The sequence below is a fragment of the Bombus pyrosoma genome, linkage group LG12 (genome assembly GCF_014825855.1).
Source record: "Bombus pyrosoma isolate SC7728 linkage group LG12, ASM1482585v1, whole genome shotgun sequence".
NCBI classification, from domain to species: Eukaryota; Metazoa; Arthropoda; class Insecta; order Hymenoptera; family Apidae; genus Bombus; species Bombus pyrosoma.
Window position 1 is genome coordinate 8442903 of NC_057781.1, and position 18843 is coordinate 8461745.

Here is an 18843-nt window from a genome sequence, read left to right on the forward strand (position 1 = left end):
GAGAGCGCGTCTGTGACTTTTCGCTGCAGCATCCGATGCAGAGTAACATCTGACCATCGCGCAACCTCGAACTGCCTTCCTTAGGGAGAGACGCCTCGGGACGTGTTCAGAATTCGTCTCTGCCACTTCTCAACTCGCGGAATAGATTCTGTTTCTTTTCTGTATTCGAAATTTGTAGCTCGATTCCAGCTACATATTTCACTTAAGATTCCCTGGGTCGTTACGATCAATCGCATTACCTATTTAGAGTATTATAAATAAAATATCAGTTTCAAGCATAGTAGTAAGTTAAGTATTGTATAAAAGCACAGACTGTTCTATCTACCAAAATTAAGGGACAATTTATTATCCGTCATTAACCCGGAATAAGTGGTGCGTGAAATATGCAAATGCTATTCCACGTGTATTCCGCATTTATGTTTATTCATAGAGTTCTCAACAGTTTTTACTTTACGAGAGAGGAAAAAGGGTGAATTACAGATGTACACCGGATATATTTTATTCTCTGTGTCTAGTCCAACAAAAGATCATTGCGTGACACGTTTCATCATTTGGGAAAAATAAAGACTCTTGTGTAAAAAATTAGAATTTATTCTTATATTTATAATAAATTAAATATCATAATACGTTAATTAATTCTAAGCCAATTCTTCCGCGGTTAACATCTACTGAAAGTACTTTCACCTCTACACGCTGACCTACCGAAACCACCGAATTCTTTAACCATTTCGTTGGTATAAGCCCATCTTTACCCGCTCCTATATCCACAAACGCTCCAAAGTGTGTAATATTTCGTATCACACCCGTTACCGATATCCCCGCGCTCAAATCATTAATACTGAGCAAACTCTTTCGAAAAAGAGGAGTACGAGTCTTTAATCGTATATCCTCGTCCTTCTTCATGGATAAGCCTTTGACTATCACCTCCATAGTCGTCTCGTTAGTATCAAGCTTTTGGGCCAAACTAGCGAACCCTTCGTCAGCACACGATTTTACTTTTTCGATAAACTCTGTAGTTCCGAAATTCTCCAAGTTACAATTACAATATTTCAGGAAACGTTCGGCTATTTTGTACGATTCAGGATGGATCCAAGATTGATCTAATAAGTTATACGTCTGCTTAGACTTCTTAGCAGGCTCGCGTTTCTCAGAATTATCATTCATTGAAGTCTCTGGCAATATCCTAATGAAGCCAGCACATTGTTCGAACACCTTGTTCCCAATTCCTTTCACATCCAGTAATTGTTGCCTATTTTTAAACGGTCCAAATTCGGATCTCCATTCTATAATTTTATTTGCCCTGGATGCGTTCAAACCTGCAACTCTTCTTAAAAGACACTGAGATGCGGTGTTCACATCCACACCTACAAAGCTCACAACCTCTGAAACAACCTGTAGTCATTTTTATAGTTGTTATTGAATTTGTCAATTAATTACTTTATCTTGAATTTTAAAGCTATTTAATTTTATATTCACCTCGTTTAATGCCGCTAACAATTGCTTCTCTGGTAAATCATGCTGATACATTCCCACACCTAAATGTTTAGGTTCTACTTTTACTAATTCAGCGAGTGGATCTTGTAGACGTCTCGCTATAGAAATAGCAGAGATTAAATTCGTGTCGAGGTCCGGGAACTCGGATTTTGCTTCGGGACTACAACTGTAAATCGATGCTCCGGCTTCGTCAACTATCGTGTACGAAACCTCGATCGATCCGAATGCATTGGACTTAATTAACTTGTTTAGAAACATTTCAGTTTCTCTGCAAGCTGTAGCATTGCCCAAAGCTATAATTGTAGCCTTATATTTCGTCACTAAAGCTACCAAAACATCGCCAGATTTATTATAAGATTTTTTTTCATTTGTGTGTGGATACATTACACCTGTTTCAAGTACATCACCCTGCTCAGAGATTACCGCTAACTTACAACCGTGCGAAAATCCTGGATCTATAGCAAGTATGATCTTTCCTCGTACAGGTGGAGTGAGAAGCAACTGTTTAACGTTAGTTACGAAAACTTCTACAGATGCTGTCTCTGCTTTTTGTTTCATTTCGCTTCTCACTCTACGTATTACTAAGGGTTTTATCAGTTTTGTATAAGCATAGTTAATACTGTCGTTTAATAATTTAGAATGTAATTTAGATGCTGTGATAGCTGCATTATATTGTTTACAGCAGTGTGCTTTAAATCCCTTTTCAAAAAAGTCAGGAATGGTCATTTTTACATTAAGAAACTTTTGCGCTTCCCCACGATTAATAGCTAATATCTGATGAGGTTTAATATATTTTGTGTTTGCATTAAAGTCATAATATGTTTCATACTTTCTGTGAGCATCCTTTTCTTTACTATCTGCAGATTTACTATTGGTTTTACATTCTGTAATATGGATTTTTATCGCAGATTTGCTTTCAAGCTCTTTGACTTTATCAAAAACAGTTTTATTCTTATTTATAATATCCGCTATAATATGTACAATTCCATCTATAATCTGTTGCTCAGTTTTTAATCCATCTTTAGTGGAATCAATAAAAGAAGATAATGGAGGTAGTGCCTGACCCTGTAACACAAAATCACTTACAGATCCCAAACCTAGCTCTTTTGCTCTTTCTGCTAAAGTTCGCTTAGATGCTGGCTTAAAAAAAGAATATATATGTTCTAAGTCGTCTAAAGATTTGGCAGATACAACAGTGGAATGAATAGCAGGAGACCACTGTCCTAATTTGTCAATAGACTTCAATATAGTATTAGAACGTTGTTTGATAACTTTAGCATGATCGAGACTTTCTTTCAGTGCTCTTAACTTATCTGGCTCCATGCCACCAGTCATATCCCTCCTATATCTTGCGATAAATGGGATTGTATTGTCATTATTAAAAAGCTTTATAACATTTTCTACTATATGTTTTTCAATATTGTTCACTTCGCTAACATAATCTTCAACAGTCCATTCTTTCAATTCTGTAGATTTTAAAGATATATCTTTTAATACTTGTTTAATATTTCCTGCGTCAGAATTTTGTATTTCTTCTTTTTTCATCTTTACATTTTTATTTTGTGTCTTTTTATTCAAATCTACTGATTCATTTGTGCTATCTATAAGTTCTGTTTTTATTTTTTCTCTTCCAAGTTTTGTTGCTATTTGTTTACTATTTTCACTTAATGAAAGGGTACTCCTGGTACTATTTGTAATTGTCTTCCTCTTTTTCTGAGGTGTTTTCGTGGGAACATAATTTTCATCATTTGAAACATCTGCAGGTTCATCCTCAGAATCACTTGAAGAAATAATTATTTTCCTTGCTCGAGACACTTGTCGTATGCTCCTTTTCATTATGACGATTTTTATAAAACAATAACAAATATCTAAACTACTAGAGAAAATGAACATTTATTTATAACTTTTGGTAATCGTAAATTAAAAAATTCTAGGTTAATTATTAAATGTACAAAACATATTTATACACATATATGTCATATAATTTCTTTTAATCTCTTACTTAACTACGAATAAGATTGTCATAAAAAACTAGTAAATTGCTGCAACTTTACTTGATAATCATAATAATCAATAGAATTTTCCGAACAAGTTCAAGTACATCTTCCAACTAACCTTTGAAAATGTGCCTTGAGTTAAGGCGCTTGACGAGTTCGTGTAATCGGAAAATTCTCAATATTTTTCGAGATTATACAAAAATTACAAATGAGATTATGAAATTATAATGAATAACTTTTGTAATTTTTCAATTATTATATTTTATACAGATTTAGTATAAGATTTCTTCATATATTTCAGGTGATTTTGCTTTATATACTTAGCTAAAACCTTCATATTTATAAAAATTTGATAATTATTTCTTTTCTAAGGCACTTTACTTAATAATGATTTGTCTCAAAGGATGATTTGCGTTTCTGTAATATTAAAAACATATTAAAAACATAGTAATATTAAAATAAACATAATAATGTGTAATAATACCGGAATACAGCTACGTATTTTGATATTGTAAATTTTTATACGATTCAAATATATAAACAATATATCATGGCAGAAAAATTTCGATCGTTCATCAAAGTATTAAACAACGAAATAAATAAACATCAACTGTTTAATGCAAGTACAAGAATTAGTAGCGTCACTGGAAAGGCACAAGAAAAGTTGAACAATATACAAAGTGCAGTTGCTGCAAAGTACGATGTTCTTGCAAAGGTATTACATTTTATTTATTCATTAATAAGTATAAAAAATTATAATGTACATATGTTTAAATATAAATCATTTAAATTTATTTATTCCAGCAAATCAGTAATGATTTAACAATAATCCAAAATGTAAATGGACCACAATTAGCACCAAGTCCGTTACCAAAGAAAGTTGTAAAATGGTGGCAATGGTATCAACAAATAACAGGTTTGGACAAGGTTGAAATAGCCAAACAACAAGTGATCTTTGCGCAAGATAAGTTGTTCAAATGTCAAGATGAGAGAAGACAATTGAATCGTGAAGCAATGTTAATAAATGATAAATTAAAGGAAGTATATTCAGAACTTATTCAAATCAAGAGGGATGATCCAAAGTATGTACAATTGACAATAGTGGAAAATAAAAATCTTCAAGACCAAGCAAAGATTATGACAGAGCTTAATTTGTTAGAGAAAGAGGAAAAAGAACATTTCACATTATTAGCAACTGCTATTAAAGAATATCATGATAGTCAAACAATGAATGCTCAAAAGCATAAATACTTATCTATTGTTGCATCTGCCCTATTAGCAGTCGTATCATTGGTAGCTTCGATAATATATAACAATATAAGGGTAGCAAATATTCAAAACATTTTATCTGAAGCACAAGAAAAGAATGAAAATGTGCTCAGAAATAGTTTTCTATCATTAGAAAATAGTTTAAATACAATCCGTACAACAATAGAAAAGAATAGCAAACCAAAAGTAGTCATGGTTAATGAAGAATTAGATAATACTAATATTACAGAATTGCAAAGAGCTTGTGTTGTATTTGGGGTATGTATTGTTGGCATATATATACTGAGATCGGTAATTGGTTAAAGGTTACCTTTCAATTCATAGTAATGAATTTATTTGAAATAATTTTTTAGTAACAGAGATTTATTCGTTTATCAATATTTTATAAATAAATGTATAATACATGTATATATTTAATTATGTAATGAAATAAAGAATACATTAATATATGCTTTTAATTGGATATATTGTATGATGTTTTGTAGTATTTTGTTATCATGTTATTTAGTTGCATTGTTTTTTGTATAAGAAACCGAGGCTATAATTTTCTCAGAAAAATACACATATATATTTGATAAACTGGGCAAATACAATGTGATATTTTTATATGGACAATCGTTTAACTAATTTTTATCTGCAATAAATGATTTTATTAAAAATAAAGTGAAATTGTTACGTGCTAAATATTAAGCAATTTAAATTTTAATTATCTGAATTATTTTATGTATTCCAGGATTTCCATTCCATACCATCTGGTAGCTTTACTTCAACTTTTCCTTTGCTCACTTCTGACCAATTTGTGCTTAACACTGTACCACCAGACTCTTGCTATATATGTAGAAATATTACAGTGTTAAAATCGATACAACATATTTGTCAAACGTTTTTTGAAAAGAAATACTCACAAAAGATTTATTCATTGCACGTCTAACTTCATCAGATCCACTACCATATATCTGTTGGAATAAAGCGTAGAGAGCAGCTTCTCCTATAGGCTTTTCTTCTGCTTCTTGTTTCTCAATCTCTTTCTCTACTTTATTCCAATCCCGTGTCTTTTTGGTAGTTCCAGGATTCTCTGGTGGTTGATTTCTAGCTTGTAAAATTTCTTAAAAAATTTAAATCATTTTAATATGACAATTCAAAGCAGGTTCTGTTTATACATAATATTTGGATCTTTGGTTTACCTTGAGGTATGGGTTGTACTTTATTTTGTGCAACAGGATTTCCTTCCAAAGTAGACCATGTAATTCCATCTTGTTTTTTCAATTTAATTTCTATTTTAGATGGATCAACTTTGTATGTGCATTGATCTGGTATTATTGCATGAGCTAAATCTAACTCCAAGCTATATTCATTGCCTGATGGTAACTGGGCAGACACACTCAACTAAAACCAAACAAAGAATAAAATATACAACTGATATTCAACTAAACAATAACTACTTTCACGTAAATATGACCGACAAAAATGCAAAATGCACTAGTTGAAAAAACATTATATACATTTTACACTTTCACAAATGAAATATTTACCGTACTCTTCTCGTAAACAACTTTGACATTTTGTGCGCTTTTCGCAAGAATCGGAACTATAACATGACTTTCTGTTTGATACCAATCGTGCCTTATTTTTGGAACTGGCATCTGTAAACGTTAAAAACTTTTATGTTACGTGTACAGTATTGATGTATTAACTGCATTTCTTACTTCATCATTATTCACTGCTGTTGGAGTTTCTTCGTTACCCATTAGGTCGATTCTTCTCTAAAATATCAAAGACAGACCATTAAGAAATTTAACACAACATTCACATATATCGTACTTCTCGAAAGTTCATATGAATAGTATAGACAAGGAACATAATACAAAAGAGATGCTAATCATAAAAGAGAGCAAACTATAAGGTGTACCATCTTATCGGTTTAGAAAAATCGAAAAAAGATTTTGTTGTATCTGTTTTAGGTTTTTTATGTATACTAATAAATAGACTGTAGATTTTTAGGCAAATTCATATTTTTAGGGAATATAATTAAAGAAGTAGAATTTCGGTAAAGTAATTCTGTAATTTGACTGATATGGTTGTGTTCTAAAATAAGTTTATGTCTTCATGGATCTCTTAGAAATTAAGTCAAAATGGTTGGACTTCCTGTGAGATAAATGAAAAGAAGCCAACTTCCGGCGACGCTTCAATGTTTTCATTAGTGTTATAAAATTTAATGTAGACAAATGTGAGGTTAAAAATCATAAATAAAAATCAAAGTTAAACAGTGATTTATAAAAATGAAAAAATCGTTCAAGGGGATTATCGATGATGTAATTATAGAACCATCCAAAGTTCAGCCAATCATTGGTAATTGCACTTTTATTCATTAAGAAGTATTTCGATATCTGAAACAATTCGTGTGTAAATTATTTTTCGAAAAATAATGGAATCGTGAAATCATATTACTCTTATAATCGTAATTGCCATTTGTCGATTGCCATTGTAATCCTTCGATTTGTTAATTTATAATTCATATATTACATGTATTCATTTTTAGAGAAAACATATATAATTGTTTTATAGTTAATTTTCAAAATGGAGAGCTCAAGGATGAGGAAGCCAAAAAAATGTCGTGTGGATTATTTTACGATCAAAACAGGAAGAGGACGATGCTGGCTATGTCAAATGGACAGATTGTTTATAGAGGTTATAAACCAGATACGAGCCAAGATTTGATGCGTAGTATGCTTGTTCTTCATAACAGAAGGACAGGAAAGGTAAGATTGGTTCAGGTTGAACGTTGGCAAGTGACTCCAGTTTTGGAAAAACCAGCAGTGGAAGATAATAAGGGCGCAGAAGATGAAAAGATCGCTAAGTTGAACAAACAGTTTGGTTCAAAGAAAGTAAAAAGGAGGACAGAGCAATACGAAAGATTAAAAGTGAATGTAGAATCTGTTAAAGAACAGCTTGAACAAACTGTATCTAGTACGGAATTGTCTTTGCAAATGTTTTATGATATACACATAATCTCGTGCTAATTTTCCTAAGAATAGAGTTAAAATTCATTTTCATTACAGATGTTGAAATTGACAGAATGGACTTGTCAATACAATTGCCAGATAACGAGTATATTACAAATACCACTTTACCAGAGTGTAATAGAGATGCAACTAGTGTAAATGATGTATATAATATTTTTGATATTGTGCCAAAAAGTACATTGGAATCTTTGTACGATAGTGTTACAGAAATTTTAAATGGCAATTCTGATAATATACAAGAGTATGTTTATTTCGAAAAATTACTATCTTTCTTTATTATTTTATTGTATTCTAATATATACATTTTTGATTTTTCAGAAACTCAAAATTTTTCACTCGGACATTATATCATGTGAAATCTGATCCAGATAGTCTTAAAAAGGCTGCGCTGCTGATTTATGTTCAATCAGTTGCAGCATGGTTAAATATGCCAATCAAGGATGCTAAAAAACGTGGTATTGAAGTTTGTTCAGCTTCTCAAGAAATTAATTCACATATAATAGACACGTACAGTGTTCAGAGTAAACATGGGAGGTATGTGCAACAGACATATAATAATCATGTAATAAAAATGTTTAATAATTCAATAATTAATTTTTAATATTTTATAGAATGAGACCAACCAGTGTAAAAGATAAGGGAGTAATACACTGTATGATCTTAGCATTGATAATTAACAACTTTACATTAGATTTGGAATTATTTGCAACCATATTCAGTCATCGTATGGGTCTAAAAAAAATGACAGACCTTGCTAGAATTATTGGCGCTTTACCTAACAAAGAGAACAAGAAACTTATTACTCTAAAAGTTCCATTGCCTACAGCAGTATCTGTTGTAAAAAAAGGAAAAAGGAAATAGTTATACATGGGTACAAATTTTCTGTAACTGTTTTATAATTGAATTACATTTAATGTTTGTTAACTTTGTATAAATGGAAACCAAATTTATATTTAATTGAATAAAAATTCGTTTATTATAGTTCGACCATACTTACTATTTTAATGCTTCAAACTTTCCATGTTACAGTTTTTTCACTCTTCCAAAATATTTCCGTAACTCCTACAAAAATGCGAATTCCAATTTCAATAATCAACATGAATTACCAAAATTCAAAAGAAAAATGCAGATCAATAATTTTAGCGATCAAATGGCGAACGGCGTAAAAAGCAAGAAAGTTCCTAAGTTGAAAAAGGAGGGTGAAGAAAGATGTAGAAAGATAATTACATTCGAATAAACGATAGGCATTTTAGAGAAGAAGGAAGTAGAGGAAAGATTTAAATTGATGATTAAACGATTTTGATATGATCCTAGAAGATCTAGCTTGCATTAACGGAGGGTAAGGTCGAAGAAACTGGCACGTTGGCCGGCCCTGAGCAACTCCCAGTAATGTGGGTCGTCGTCTAACTGTTCCACGTACCGTTCCGTCGACTCTGTGCCGTCCATTAGTCAGATTCAACTACTCCTTCTCTTTCTTACCTCCACCACCCGATAGCCGTACACACACGGTGGAACATCACCTCTTCTCTTCCTTCCTCATTTTATCGACACCTACCACGTACTGAGGAATCTTTCTACAATCGGTACACACTGAGAAAACCTTAGAAAGTTTGTCCCTGTTCTACCGAGCGTGTTACATTTTTTGATGAAAACAAGAATCGGATTTTTTGTTCCGTATGTAGCATCAACATTGGTGCATCTTTGACCTATATGTTATTAAGGTGTGATAAACTACATAAAATTATTTTTAAGAAAATGAATTATAATTTTATGTAAAATAAATTATAATGCATCTTTAAAAAGTTAATTTTAGTAGCGACTTAGGAATTATTATTATTAGAATATTATTAGGATTGAATAATGAAGTTTATAAACAACTACCAAAACAACAACAAAGACACAAGAATCATACATCAGAATGTAAAGAAAGGGTAATCTAATAAAATATCAAAGGTTTATGACAATATTTCTGAAAATCAAAATCACTTCAATTCAGTGATCTTTATATTTGGTGATACTTTCATTCCGACAGGAGAATCTTCCGGGATTATTTTTTTCCTTCTCTGGACTTTCGTCTTGCTCTTGTACAACATTTTGTCCACGTTCCTCTGAAGTTCCACCTCTTCGCCTTACCGCCACCACTTCAGCCGTCTTCCTGCTATCACCTGGTTGCCGAGGTACCTCAGTCGACGTGTGACCCTCTACCAGGGCTGCAAGTTTTCATGGTTTCGTCGCACGTTCTATTCACCTTCGTCGTGTCCGCGTTTTACGATTGCTTTGCTTGTGACCAAAAGACCGAGAGTGACAGGTTCAACGGTAATTAGAATTGAAGTACATGGAGTTTTAAGTGCTTAAAAACACTGAAGGTCGTTCTGAGACCACTGGGGTGCATCCGCATTCATCTCATCATTGCATCCAGGTATTTTTTTTTATAATGTATTGCTTTCCTTTTAACTACAAAAATTCATTAACAGAAATTGCGTTTAAAAAGAAAAAGAATACTTTTTGTGTTGAATATTTTTTTATTGTTTTACCTTTGTTATCTTTTTATTTTAAAACTAGTTTTTTTTTAAATATGTCTATTTAATTAATGCTTATTGCAACAGACAAATTGTTTAATCAAGTAATGAAAAATTGTAATAATACAATTATTTTTAAACAATAATATTTAATTTTGCTTAATGAAACTACAAGTTTTTCTACAGATTATTCATTAAATTAAAAAAACAAATTAAGTTATTAAATTAAGTAGATGAGAACGGAGTATTATAATATTTCGTTACAAATTTCACGTATCCAGCGTACAATTAGAATATATACATATATATTCTGTAATCATGATACCGTTATAATTAGGCCGAGTTTACGCTGTATTAAACGTTCCATGGAGGAGCATAAATGCACGTGATAAGAACCACGTTGAAACGCGTTAAAAATTGAGTTTGAAACCGGTTACTGTCATTGCGTTTGCAAACGATTCATTTAAAAACGAAGGAAACCTCGACTACACGACGGTCTATTTATAATGTTATCTTCCGTACGTATAATTCAATTGATGATCAAGGTATAATTAAGTACAATTAAATTAAATGAAGATTAAATTAATAAAAGAAAAAATGAAAGATTCATTAATGACAAGAAGAGAAAAACAGTAAAGGTAATAAAGAAAATCCTGCATTGTTGAAGACTCCGTTATGGTCTTAACAGCCGTGTCAAACAAGATCATACGAGATGAAAAAGAAAAGTTGAGAACAAATTTTTTATCAAAGATTTTATCATCTTTTCGATCGAAAACTTATGATAACAATAATAATATTCACATACATAAAACAAAAGAAGATGATTACAAGAAAATAGGTGAAATAATAGAAGTTCATATACAGCATCTAGAAAACAAGCTAAATTTAAAGAGAAATTCTTAAATACAAAAATAATGATACAACTATGATAAAAGTTCTAATTGTTAAGATAAGAATAGATTGTGGGTTTTTATGTATTTATGAGAGTGTATAGAATAATATAATATACAAAAATATATAAAATACCCAAAGTATAGTACTTACTATAACATTTAATAAGTAAAACAGTTACCGACATCCAAATTTCATCTTTACAATTATATATATATATATATGAATTTGCATAAATATCAGCAGTTCGTTGATACAAATACACGTACAATCATGTAATACACCGTAAACAGAAAAAAGGTCAACGAAAATTCTTTACTGAAATAATTGATCAGAGACCCTTGAACGAAGTCAATAATCATATTCATCGAGATCACAATGAACCATTGATAGAAGTACGATAAAAGAGAAAGAGGTCGAGGAGGAATGGTAACGATGAATATTATTACGGTTCCCTTCGGTGTCGTTGCTCATGGAAAAGCTGATGATTCACGAACCTGATGTAGCCGAAACAACTCTCAGGACTGAAACCCCAAAAACAAGCCGGTTAAAGTGGGTCATCCCGATGAACAGTACACACGTTTCTGTTTCGTGTACCAGTCACCGAGTTAGGAGGCGGTCACGGTCACGAACATGCTAAAGACGAATATTATGACCACCGAGGGACCTTGGACGATGATCTCACAGGCAATAATAGATTGTTTCAGGTTGTGTTGCGATTTATCAACTAGGTGGCGATCAATCAGGTTGCAACTGTTCGGTCGAGGTCGCGAACCTTGAACGATATTAACGTTCAAGGTGGAGGTAGATTAAAGATGTCTATTAAGCTTGTGTTTAGTAGGTTTGTTTGAACTTTTTAGTATAAACGAAAGAGCATGAACTGTAACTTAGGCGAATGCGTGATGAATCTGTTGTCTCTTAAAGCGCTTGGTGCTTGTGTTCTGTTAGTCTAGGGGATGTATTTTAGTCAATGTTTCCTATGAAGTGGAAATCTGTTTCTGTCCAATCCTGTAACTGTCGAACTGTCATGGACATACATGGTATCAGCATACATGGTCAAGGGTGCGTAGAGTAACGTCCAGTTGATGCCATCGTCCTTTCTCTATTGTCGAGTTTTATCGGGTGTCGAGGTTTATGCCATGTCTTATGTGCTTAGGATGCCAATTAACCTCTCGACGCGGTTCGAGTTGTAAACCTTATAATATGTAGTGTGGAAAATTCCAATTTTCCAAACAATAGCAGATGTGCCGTCTATACTGCAAACTGAGGACCACCCAAAACCCTGAACAGATTGTTAAATCTATTTGAGTTCCATGCTTTTATCCACCCACGCATTAATAAAGATGACGGTTCATTTGCTTCCGACTCTTCCTGCTCTAGTTTGTTAACACCACAAAGCAATTCTAATTATAAAAGAATATTATTAAATCTCTTTTATGCCGATGCTTCTTAAAGGGTTTGTAAGTTTTAATTATAGTTTATTTATTAGAAAATGAGATTTTATAATGAAGATTTATAATTTTTTATGATTGATCAATTTGTGGTTCATGAGAAGATTTATAACAGGGATGGTACAAAAATAGAAGTACGTTTGGGTCAATTTGGTGAAAATAATATATGGAGTGTCTAAAAGTGATTTTTAATCACTTTCAGTATTTCCTTACAAATTTAAGTTTACTATAGAAGATTGCCACTGAAGTAGAGAAAAGAAGATATATTATTTAATTCCAAAGAAGTGCTATAATCTTCATCAGTAATATGTCGTTTAATAAATCTACTAATAAAAAATAATTAAGTAAAAAATACAAGAACAGATGATAAATTACAAATATTTAATCATCGTATTATAATTAATATTTGATGCTACTATAAAATATTTAGTCACAAATGTTCTCCAGAAAAGATGTCCCTGATGGGTCGGCGGATGTTCCTCGAGGCACCAGTTCCGTTTCGTCTGTGACAACGAAAGCTTGCTCGAAAGTGCGAGTAACAAAATGCTAATGCCAAATACAGCGATCGAGATTGTGGCACAACCTCGACAAAAGCTGCTGGAATGCTACGGGAAGAGCACGAGAAAGAGGAAAAGAGAGAGAGGACGAGAGAACCCGTTACGCGTAGGAACGCGATTCCGCTTGATGAAAGATGTAGCAACCTGTTCCTGTTTATCATTCTATTGTGCTGATGATTTTCTCCACGGTCAGAGGATCCGTTAATTACTGGCCAGAAGCTCAATGTATTGTCGACGATGAACGACTTTGATTTTCATTTTGCAAATAATTCCTGGCAGTGTCGTCCTAAATTTCCGGGTCTGACTCGTGGACCCTTCCTTGACAATTACTGTAAATTACAAATTATTATCAATCGCTCTGAAGTGAATTATTGAATTATTTAATTAAAAATACGTCATTTAGATGCAAGATGGAAAGTTGAATTTCTTTCTGGCAATTGTGAAAATGATTCGAATTTTGAGATTTTAAATGGATTAAAATTTATTACCCAATGAAAAAGAAATAATTCTAAGTTGAAGTTTGTAGATGCAGGTATATGCAACTGAACGGTTAATTAATTAATTTGCATTTGTTCGCATTGTTCTTGTTTGGCGAAGGTGATGCAGACATCGGTGACGCGTTTACAGTAATTTCGGTGATGGTATGACGCGACAAATCCGGAGGGGGCGTATCATGAACTGTACGTGTATCCCGCATGCACGTTTCACTACCGTGTCCAGATATATTAAATGTGGGACACAAGGGACGGAACTGTTTTCCGGCCTTTTACTTTACCATCCGTCATACAGACAGTTCAGAAAACTAGCAAGCATCGTGGATTTGAAGTTTCATAAATATGTATAATAATGGAGTACTAGAAAAACAGAAACCGAGCATGTTTTTAAACGCTTACAACATTCATTTCTCTAATTTGTATAAGAAAATGTAGAATTTCAATTTACGTAATTGGATCTTTAGAGATACTATGTATAGAATATGAAATCTAATTTGATACTCTAACTTTCTACAAGTATAATAATATTTTCATTAATAATAGCCATAAGACTGCTATAAATAAGAATCGTAGAGCCATAATATATAAATACATGTATTATATTAATAAATACTACATGTAAATACTAAATATAAATAAGAAAAGCAAGCCATGACCAACTTTTACCTGTCGCACGTATTCTATAATTAAAGTTAGTAAAAATGTATAAACAAATATTTTCACATAGAACTAATATCCTTCATTTTAATACCAATATGACACGGTTTCAGGTATGCGAAGAACAATGCGATTCGGTCCATGGATACTAATGGTCACATTGACCTGCGTGACGGGCACCTTGTCGGAGTATTTGATGGGAGGCCATATGGACAACAGTCCGCCAAAGTCCTTACTGGAGGAGATGGAATCTTCTCCAAGTTTGGCAAGGACGGCGCAGCTGGGTGACCTTGACCTGGATCTCGATGCAGAGGAGAGCACCGCTGCGCTGTCGACGTCGGACGACGAAGAAGCGCCGCGTTATCATCTTCCGTATCCTTTCGCCTTCAACGGTGGCAGACCATTTTCGCTCGAGAAGGATCCTATCACCGGTAAAATTGACTTCGAGAAGGCGCCGCCAGTCAAAGCCCTCAACTTCAGCACTCGTTATCAAGAAAACGTAAACGAAGATGAAAAGGTGAACAACAAGGACTTAGTGAGGGAGAACGAATCTTATTTAACGAAAAAGAAGATGGAAAACAACAAAGAGACCGATGATGTTAGTCCAAACGAGATTAATCCTTATTCACCTAATTTTCATGATTTTCTTAATCTTCCTGTTCATTATTCTTCCGACAAGTACGGCAAGGACAAATATCCATTGATATCAAGTTCCTATGCAAATACAAAAGTTCAGAGTGGATCAAATAGTTATAGTACTTATAATCACAAGCCTTATCATGGAGAAACTGTAATGTATTATCCTACCAGAAAACCGTATATGCCTAAGACAACTTCGACTACAACAATGAGAACGACTCCTAAACTAACCCCGTCGACTACATCTAGAGCTACCACCACTTCTACGACTTCTAGACCCACGACAACATCGACGACGACGACGACGACGATGACGACGACTAGTACTACTACTTCTACTACGACATCTAGTCCTCTACCACCTACTATTGTTTCCACTTCGACGAAAGCACCTGTTGTAACAACCTGGAAGCCTCCTGCCTCCACTCCCAAACGATTTACTGATCATCTGGACGATTACGATGATATTCTTCCAATAGAGAAACTTCAATCCTCTGTGTACAGTAATGGTCATCAAGGACCAAATAATATAGTGCAGCACAATCGAGATCCTCAGACGATGCCTCCTATAAACCATGAAGAGTATATAGATAGTTACGAGGATTATGAAATTGGAGATGGAGAGGATGCGAAGGATTATGTCTCGATGAAAGAGACGACCAATGAAATTGTAAAAGCTAGCACAGTGCCTAGCACAACGTCGACTGTTCATAATATAACCACAACTGTTGGAACTCCAGAGACCACTCCCGCAACCACTACGACAAGTACGCCAGTTCCATCATCGTCTGCAATATATTCTTCACCAGTGTCTCAAGAAAGTATCTTCCACAGTAACTCGCTACCGTTCCAAGCTCTTCCTTCGCGTCTAGTAACGTCTATGCCCTTGGACAACGAACACAGAGTGCCATCAGCGTTTGAAAAAGATAATCGAAAACATGGTATTGCGGATAATATTATTATGAACCAGAGATATCGTCCAAACGCAGTTATTAATCAGAGACCAACTGGATTAGGTGGAGGAATTCTGGTAGAGAGCACTAGCAATATAGTGATACCACCTGATCAGGATACAGTATCCTTTGTCCTTGGAAACAGACAAAACGTCGAAGGTGGATATTATTCACTAGGCACTGCAATTGGAGAGAATCCTTATGGCGGTTCTACTGGAATCGATGCTTCTTTCCGACCTTTATATGATGTCTCACCAGACAAAAGCAATTACGATCCACAATCAGATTACCGAGGAACAATTGGCCTGTCCTCAGTATCCGTACTGGAGAATAATCCTACTTATGCTGCTCAAACATGGAGGCAACCTAATCTTACTGGAACTCAGAAGCTGGCAAACGAGATAGAACCTTCTAGAACGCAGAATTCATTCGTAAAAGGCACAGTGCTTATGGAACAGCCAGAAGATAAGAAGGATGATAAGGACGTTAACTACGTGGTGTTTCCTAAAGATGAACCTAAACAACCAGTTGAGGAACACATCGTTGTTATAAACGAAGCTGATGGCACTGTGCATGAAATAACACCTTCTTCCACAACGTTGAAACCTGTAAGGGTAGATCCTCCAGTTTTAAATGAAGATCACCTGCCACAACTTTCGGAGAACTTGACTCCGCCGGCTGAACGACCAAAGTCGCCACCACAGTTCTATTATCATTATCATCACGGAGGTACGATAAGACCGGATCATCCAAGACCTCAAAGATTGCCTTTGCCACCTCGTGGGAAACAACCACCGTCTCCTCCCCTTCCACCACCTCCTCCTCCTTCAGAAGCTATGGGAATAAGAAGACGTCCTTATCCTCCCGATTCTACTTTGCCAAACATTCTACCACAATTCCGTCCAAATGCTAAAACGTCTCATGGACACCGTGGATCAGAGGCGATTGGAACGATTCCAGCTGGTCAAGGCTATCCCACCAGAGTGAGACAGCCTGTTCAGTCTCATCCTCCAACCAGAAGACCTCTACCACCACCACATCCATCTTATCTTCAGAGATTAAACCCTCCTCCTCCTCCAATTCATGCCGTTAGGCTTGCCGGCGCAGCTTCCGCGAAAGCTGAGAACATAGTGCCTCCTCGAGACGTGGAATCCACGGTCAAGAGGTTTCGCCTTCCATCGATACCAGCCACCTCCAGAGGGGAGGACGATGTTAAACTGGCGCACCGTGTACCCACTCAGAAATTGCGGTTGGAAGAGGAAGAACGGGCAGAACGTTACTCAGAGGAGCCGCCTCAGGTGCCGCCAAGACCTCCCTTATTTCCTAAACGAAGAACTGCTGATCCGCCACACGTAGCTACTCTTCAGATGATCCAACAACATGGCGAATTCGCGGAGGATATTACAGAACCAAATTTGTCCTCTATGGATGAAAATACAAATGACGAGCCGGATAGAATAGTAACTGAGCAGAATGCAGATAGGAGAAAGTTTGACAGCCATGAACCAATAGCTGAGCCACCGGTTTACGTAGTCTATCCTGTGAATACTGCTGTGAATATTCATCCTGACGATTCCAGAGAGAAAGATGAGAGCGTAGTTGTTGGAACGAGAGGACCACATAGACCCCTTCCTCCAGAGACACTGCTTCAGGATAATGAGGATCAAGAAATGGATGAAGAGCCAAGACCTTCTGTTCATAACGTCTTTAATGGACGGCCACTTGCCTCAGACTTTCCGTATCCTCTGGAACGTCCTGACCCTTCCATTCTTGTCAATGGAATGAGGGAAACGCCATTATTGGTGCCCAGCGATCAGCGACAAGAAGAAGATTCTATGCAAGAAAATACAGAAGAGAAGGACGAAAAAGATTCCAGCGTGAACGTTATACCATACTTACAGGATTTCGTGCCTTTCCCAGCAAGGAAGAATGAGGTTATCTCAGCTACTCTTCATCGTTTGCCAACCTTGCCATCTTCTACGCCAATTGCTTATGTTTATACTCCAACAGCTCAAGCTTCTCATCGTTTAGACATAGATATGCGTGATGAGGATAAATCTAAAACTGAAAATAGTGATCAGAAGCCCATTCTGTTGCCTTCACAGCAACCCTCTAGTTCCTCCAGCTCTGCGCCCTCTCCACAGAACTTCATGGCGCCGTTTGTAGCAAGTATCAGTGCAGAAACACCTTCAAAGAACGGCTGGAGCGTTGTCGTGGTTGAACCTACCATTAGTAGAAAATCGGATGACGATTCTTCCGAGACCACTTCGAATGCAGAAGAGTCTCAGACAGAAAAAACTGAATTCGATGCTGAGAACTTCAAACCACAGCTCTTCGGTGGATTCAAACCGATTTACGAATTTCCTACGCAGAACGAAGACCGGTCAGAGCGTAAAGAATCCAGCGAGTTGGAAACAGAAGTGAGCACGCATTTTCAAGAGTCTGCCAATTCGACAGTTTGATGAAAGCATGTGTTTATCATGTAGAAATATTAATTGAGCGAAAATAGGCTTCGTTTCGAGTATTTCGTTAATTACTATTACGCTCCTCTTGGCATTGCTGTCTTTCTGTAGAATGAAAGATTTGAACCAATCTTAGTTGGATTATTGAAGTAATGCTGATTGGAACACTTGTTTTGAAAAGGGAAGTAAAGATCTCGAAACTATGTGCACTGGTGACTGGGACAATTCATTGTCTTCATGGGGAGTTAAACTATACAAGTCTGAATATTCACATGATCTTCGATAATTTTGGATCATTGAATTCGATGAGAAGGGTTGGATGCAATGGGGTGCAAGCGATACAGTCCGAGTTAAATACTAACAGTTTAGTAACAATCTTAACTACTTCATGTAATGCAACATGTTAGAAATCATCTTGTAGCAAAGAACAAAATGTT

The 18843-nt window shown here is 35.1% G+C and overlaps 5 protein-coding genes across 22 annotated transcripts; 3 read left to right on the forward strand and 2 right to left on the reverse strand.

The window, feature by feature from the left end:
- Positions 1–575: 575 nt before the first annotated feature.
- On the reverse strand, positions 576–3434 carry LOC122573748 (S1 RNA-binding domain-containing protein 1). Its single transcript, XM_043740551.1, has 2 exons — positions 1477–3434; positions 576–1392 (listed from the first exon to the last, which is right to left on the reverse strand). Exons 1-2 carry the CDS (start codon positions 3385–3387, stop codon positions 619–621), a joined length of 2685 nt encoding a protein of 894 aa, XP_043596486.1. The 5' UTR covers positions 3388–3434; the 3' UTR covers positions 576–618.
- Positions 3435–3631: 197 nt separating this feature from the next.
- LOC122573763 (mitochondrial potassium channel-like) lies at positions 3632–5588 on the forward strand. 2 transcript variants are annotated; one of them, XM_043740596.1, is made up of 3 exons: positions 3632–3792; positions 3864–4206; positions 4296–5588. In XM_043740596.1, exons 2-3 carry the CDS (start codon positions 4042–4044, stop codon positions 5061–5063), a joined length of 933 nt encoding a protein of 310 aa, XP_043596531.1. In that variant the 5' UTR covers positions 3632–3792; positions 3864–4041; the 3' UTR covers positions 5064–5588. The 2 variants fall into 2 exon arrangements, with proteins under 2 accessions (XP_043596531.1, XP_043596532.1); XM_043740597.1 differs by having other exon boundaries at positions 3633–3792; positions 3895–4206.
- On the reverse strand, positions 5208–6625 carry LOC122573764 (protein SGT1 homolog). Of its 2 annotated transcripts, XM_043740599.1 has the most exons (6): positions 6467–6625; positions 6293–6403; positions 5945–6146; positions 5666–5865; positions 5510–5588; positions 5208–5394 (listed from the first exon to the last, which is right to left on the reverse strand). In XM_043740599.1, exons 1-6 carry the CDS (start codon positions 6506–6508, stop codon positions 5384–5386), a joined length of 645 nt encoding a protein of 214 aa, XP_043596534.1. In that variant the 5' UTR covers positions 6509–6625; the 3' UTR covers positions 5208–5383. The 2 variants fall into 2 exon arrangements, with proteins under 2 accessions (XP_043596534.1, XP_043596533.1); XM_043740598.1 differs by having other exon boundaries at positions 5208–5588.
- A 140-nt stretch (positions 6626–6765) lies between these two features.
- On the forward strand, positions 6766–8950 carry LOC122573759 (DNA-directed RNA polymerase I subunit RPA49-like). 4 transcript variants are annotated; one of them, XM_043740586.1, is made up of 6 exons: positions 6766–7109; positions 7326–7727; positions 7820–8024; positions 8102–8317; positions 8395–8654; positions 8813–8950. In XM_043740586.1, the coding sequence occupies exons 1-5, from the start codon at positions 7040–7042 to the stop codon at positions 8642–8644; spliced, it is 1143 nt and encodes a 380-aa protein (XP_043596521.1). In that variant the 5' UTR covers positions 6766–7039; the 3' UTR covers positions 8645–8654; positions 8813–8950. The 4 variants fall into 4 exon arrangements, with proteins under 4 accessions (XP_043596521.1, XP_043596522.1, XP_043596520.1 ...); XM_043740587.1 differs by lacking the exon at positions 8813–8950 and having other exon boundaries at positions 7300–7727; positions 8395–8775; XM_043740585.1 differs by lacking the exon at positions 8813–8950 and having other exon boundaries at positions 8395–8775.
- Positions 8951–9728: 778 nt separating this feature from the next.
- On the forward strand, positions 9729–18763 carry LOC122573743. Of its 13 annotated transcripts, none has more exons than XM_043740534.1 (3): positions 11714–12653; positions 12749–14386; positions 14466–18763. In XM_043740534.1, the coding sequence occupies exon 3, from the start codon at positions 14468–14470 to the stop codon at positions 18404–18406; it is 3939 nt and encodes a 1312-aa protein (XP_043596469.1). In that variant the 5' UTR covers positions 11714–12653; positions 12749–14386; positions 14466–14467; the 3' UTR covers positions 18407–18763. The 13 variants fall into 13 exon arrangements, with proteins under 13 accessions (XP_043596477.1, XP_043596469.1, XP_043596471.1 ...); XM_043740536.1 differs by having other exon boundaries at positions 13092–14386; XM_043740535.1 differs by having other exon boundaries at positions 11714–12649; positions 12760–14386.
- The last annotated feature ends 80 nt before the right edge of the window (positions 18764–18843 follow it).

Excerpts from the sequence above, each read along its gene's own strand:
- LOC122573748 (XM_043740551.1), bottom strand. The coding sequence starts at position 3,387 with ATGTTCATTTTCTCTAGTAGTTTAGATATTTGTTATTGTTTTATAAAA. Across the intron at positions 1,393-1,476 it reads TGTTAGCGGCATTAAACGAG|GTTGTTTCAGAGGTTGTGAG; the intron begins GTGAATATAAAA and ends AAATGACTACAG.
- LOC122573764 (XM_043740598.1), bottom strand. The coding sequence starts at position 6,508 with ATGGGTAACGAAGAAACTCCAACAGCAGTGAATAATGATGAA. Across the intron at positions 6,404-6,466 it reads CAGCAGTGAATAATGATGAA|ATGCCAGTTCCAAAAATAAG; the intron begins GTAAGAAATGCA and ends TAACGTTTACAG. Across the intron at positions 6,147-6,292 it reads TTGTTTACGAGAAGAGTACG|TTGAGTGTGTCTGCCCAGTT; the intron begins GTAAATATTTCA and ends GTTTGGTTTTAG.
- LOC122573743 (XM_043740531.1), top strand. The coding sequence starts at position 12,231 with ATGGTATCAGCATACATGGTCAAGG. Across the intron at positions 12,256-14,465 it reads ATCAGCATACATGGTCAAGG|GTATGCGAAGAACAATGCGA; the intron begins GTGCGTAGAGTA and ends ACACGGTTTCAG.
- LOC122573763 (XM_043740596.1), top strand. The coding sequence starts at position 4,042 with ATGGCAGAAAAATTTCGATCGTTCATCAAAGTATTAAACAACGAAATA. Across the intron at positions 4,207-4,295 it reads AGTACGATGTTCTTGCAAAG|CAAATCAGTAATGATTTAAC; the intron begins GTATTACATTTT and ends TATTTATTCCAG.
- LOC122573759 (XM_043740586.1), top strand. The coding sequence starts at position 7,040 with ATGAAAAAATCGTTCAAGGGGATTATCGATGATGTAATTATAGAACCA. Across the intron at positions 7,728-7,819 it reads GCTTGAACAAACTGTATCTA|ATGTTGAAATTGACAGAATG; the intron begins GTACGGAATTGT and ends TTTTCATTACAG. Across the intron at positions 8,025-8,101 it reads AATTCTGATAATATACAAGA|AAACTCAAAATTTTTCACTC; the intron begins GTATGTTTATTT and ends TTGATTTTTCAG.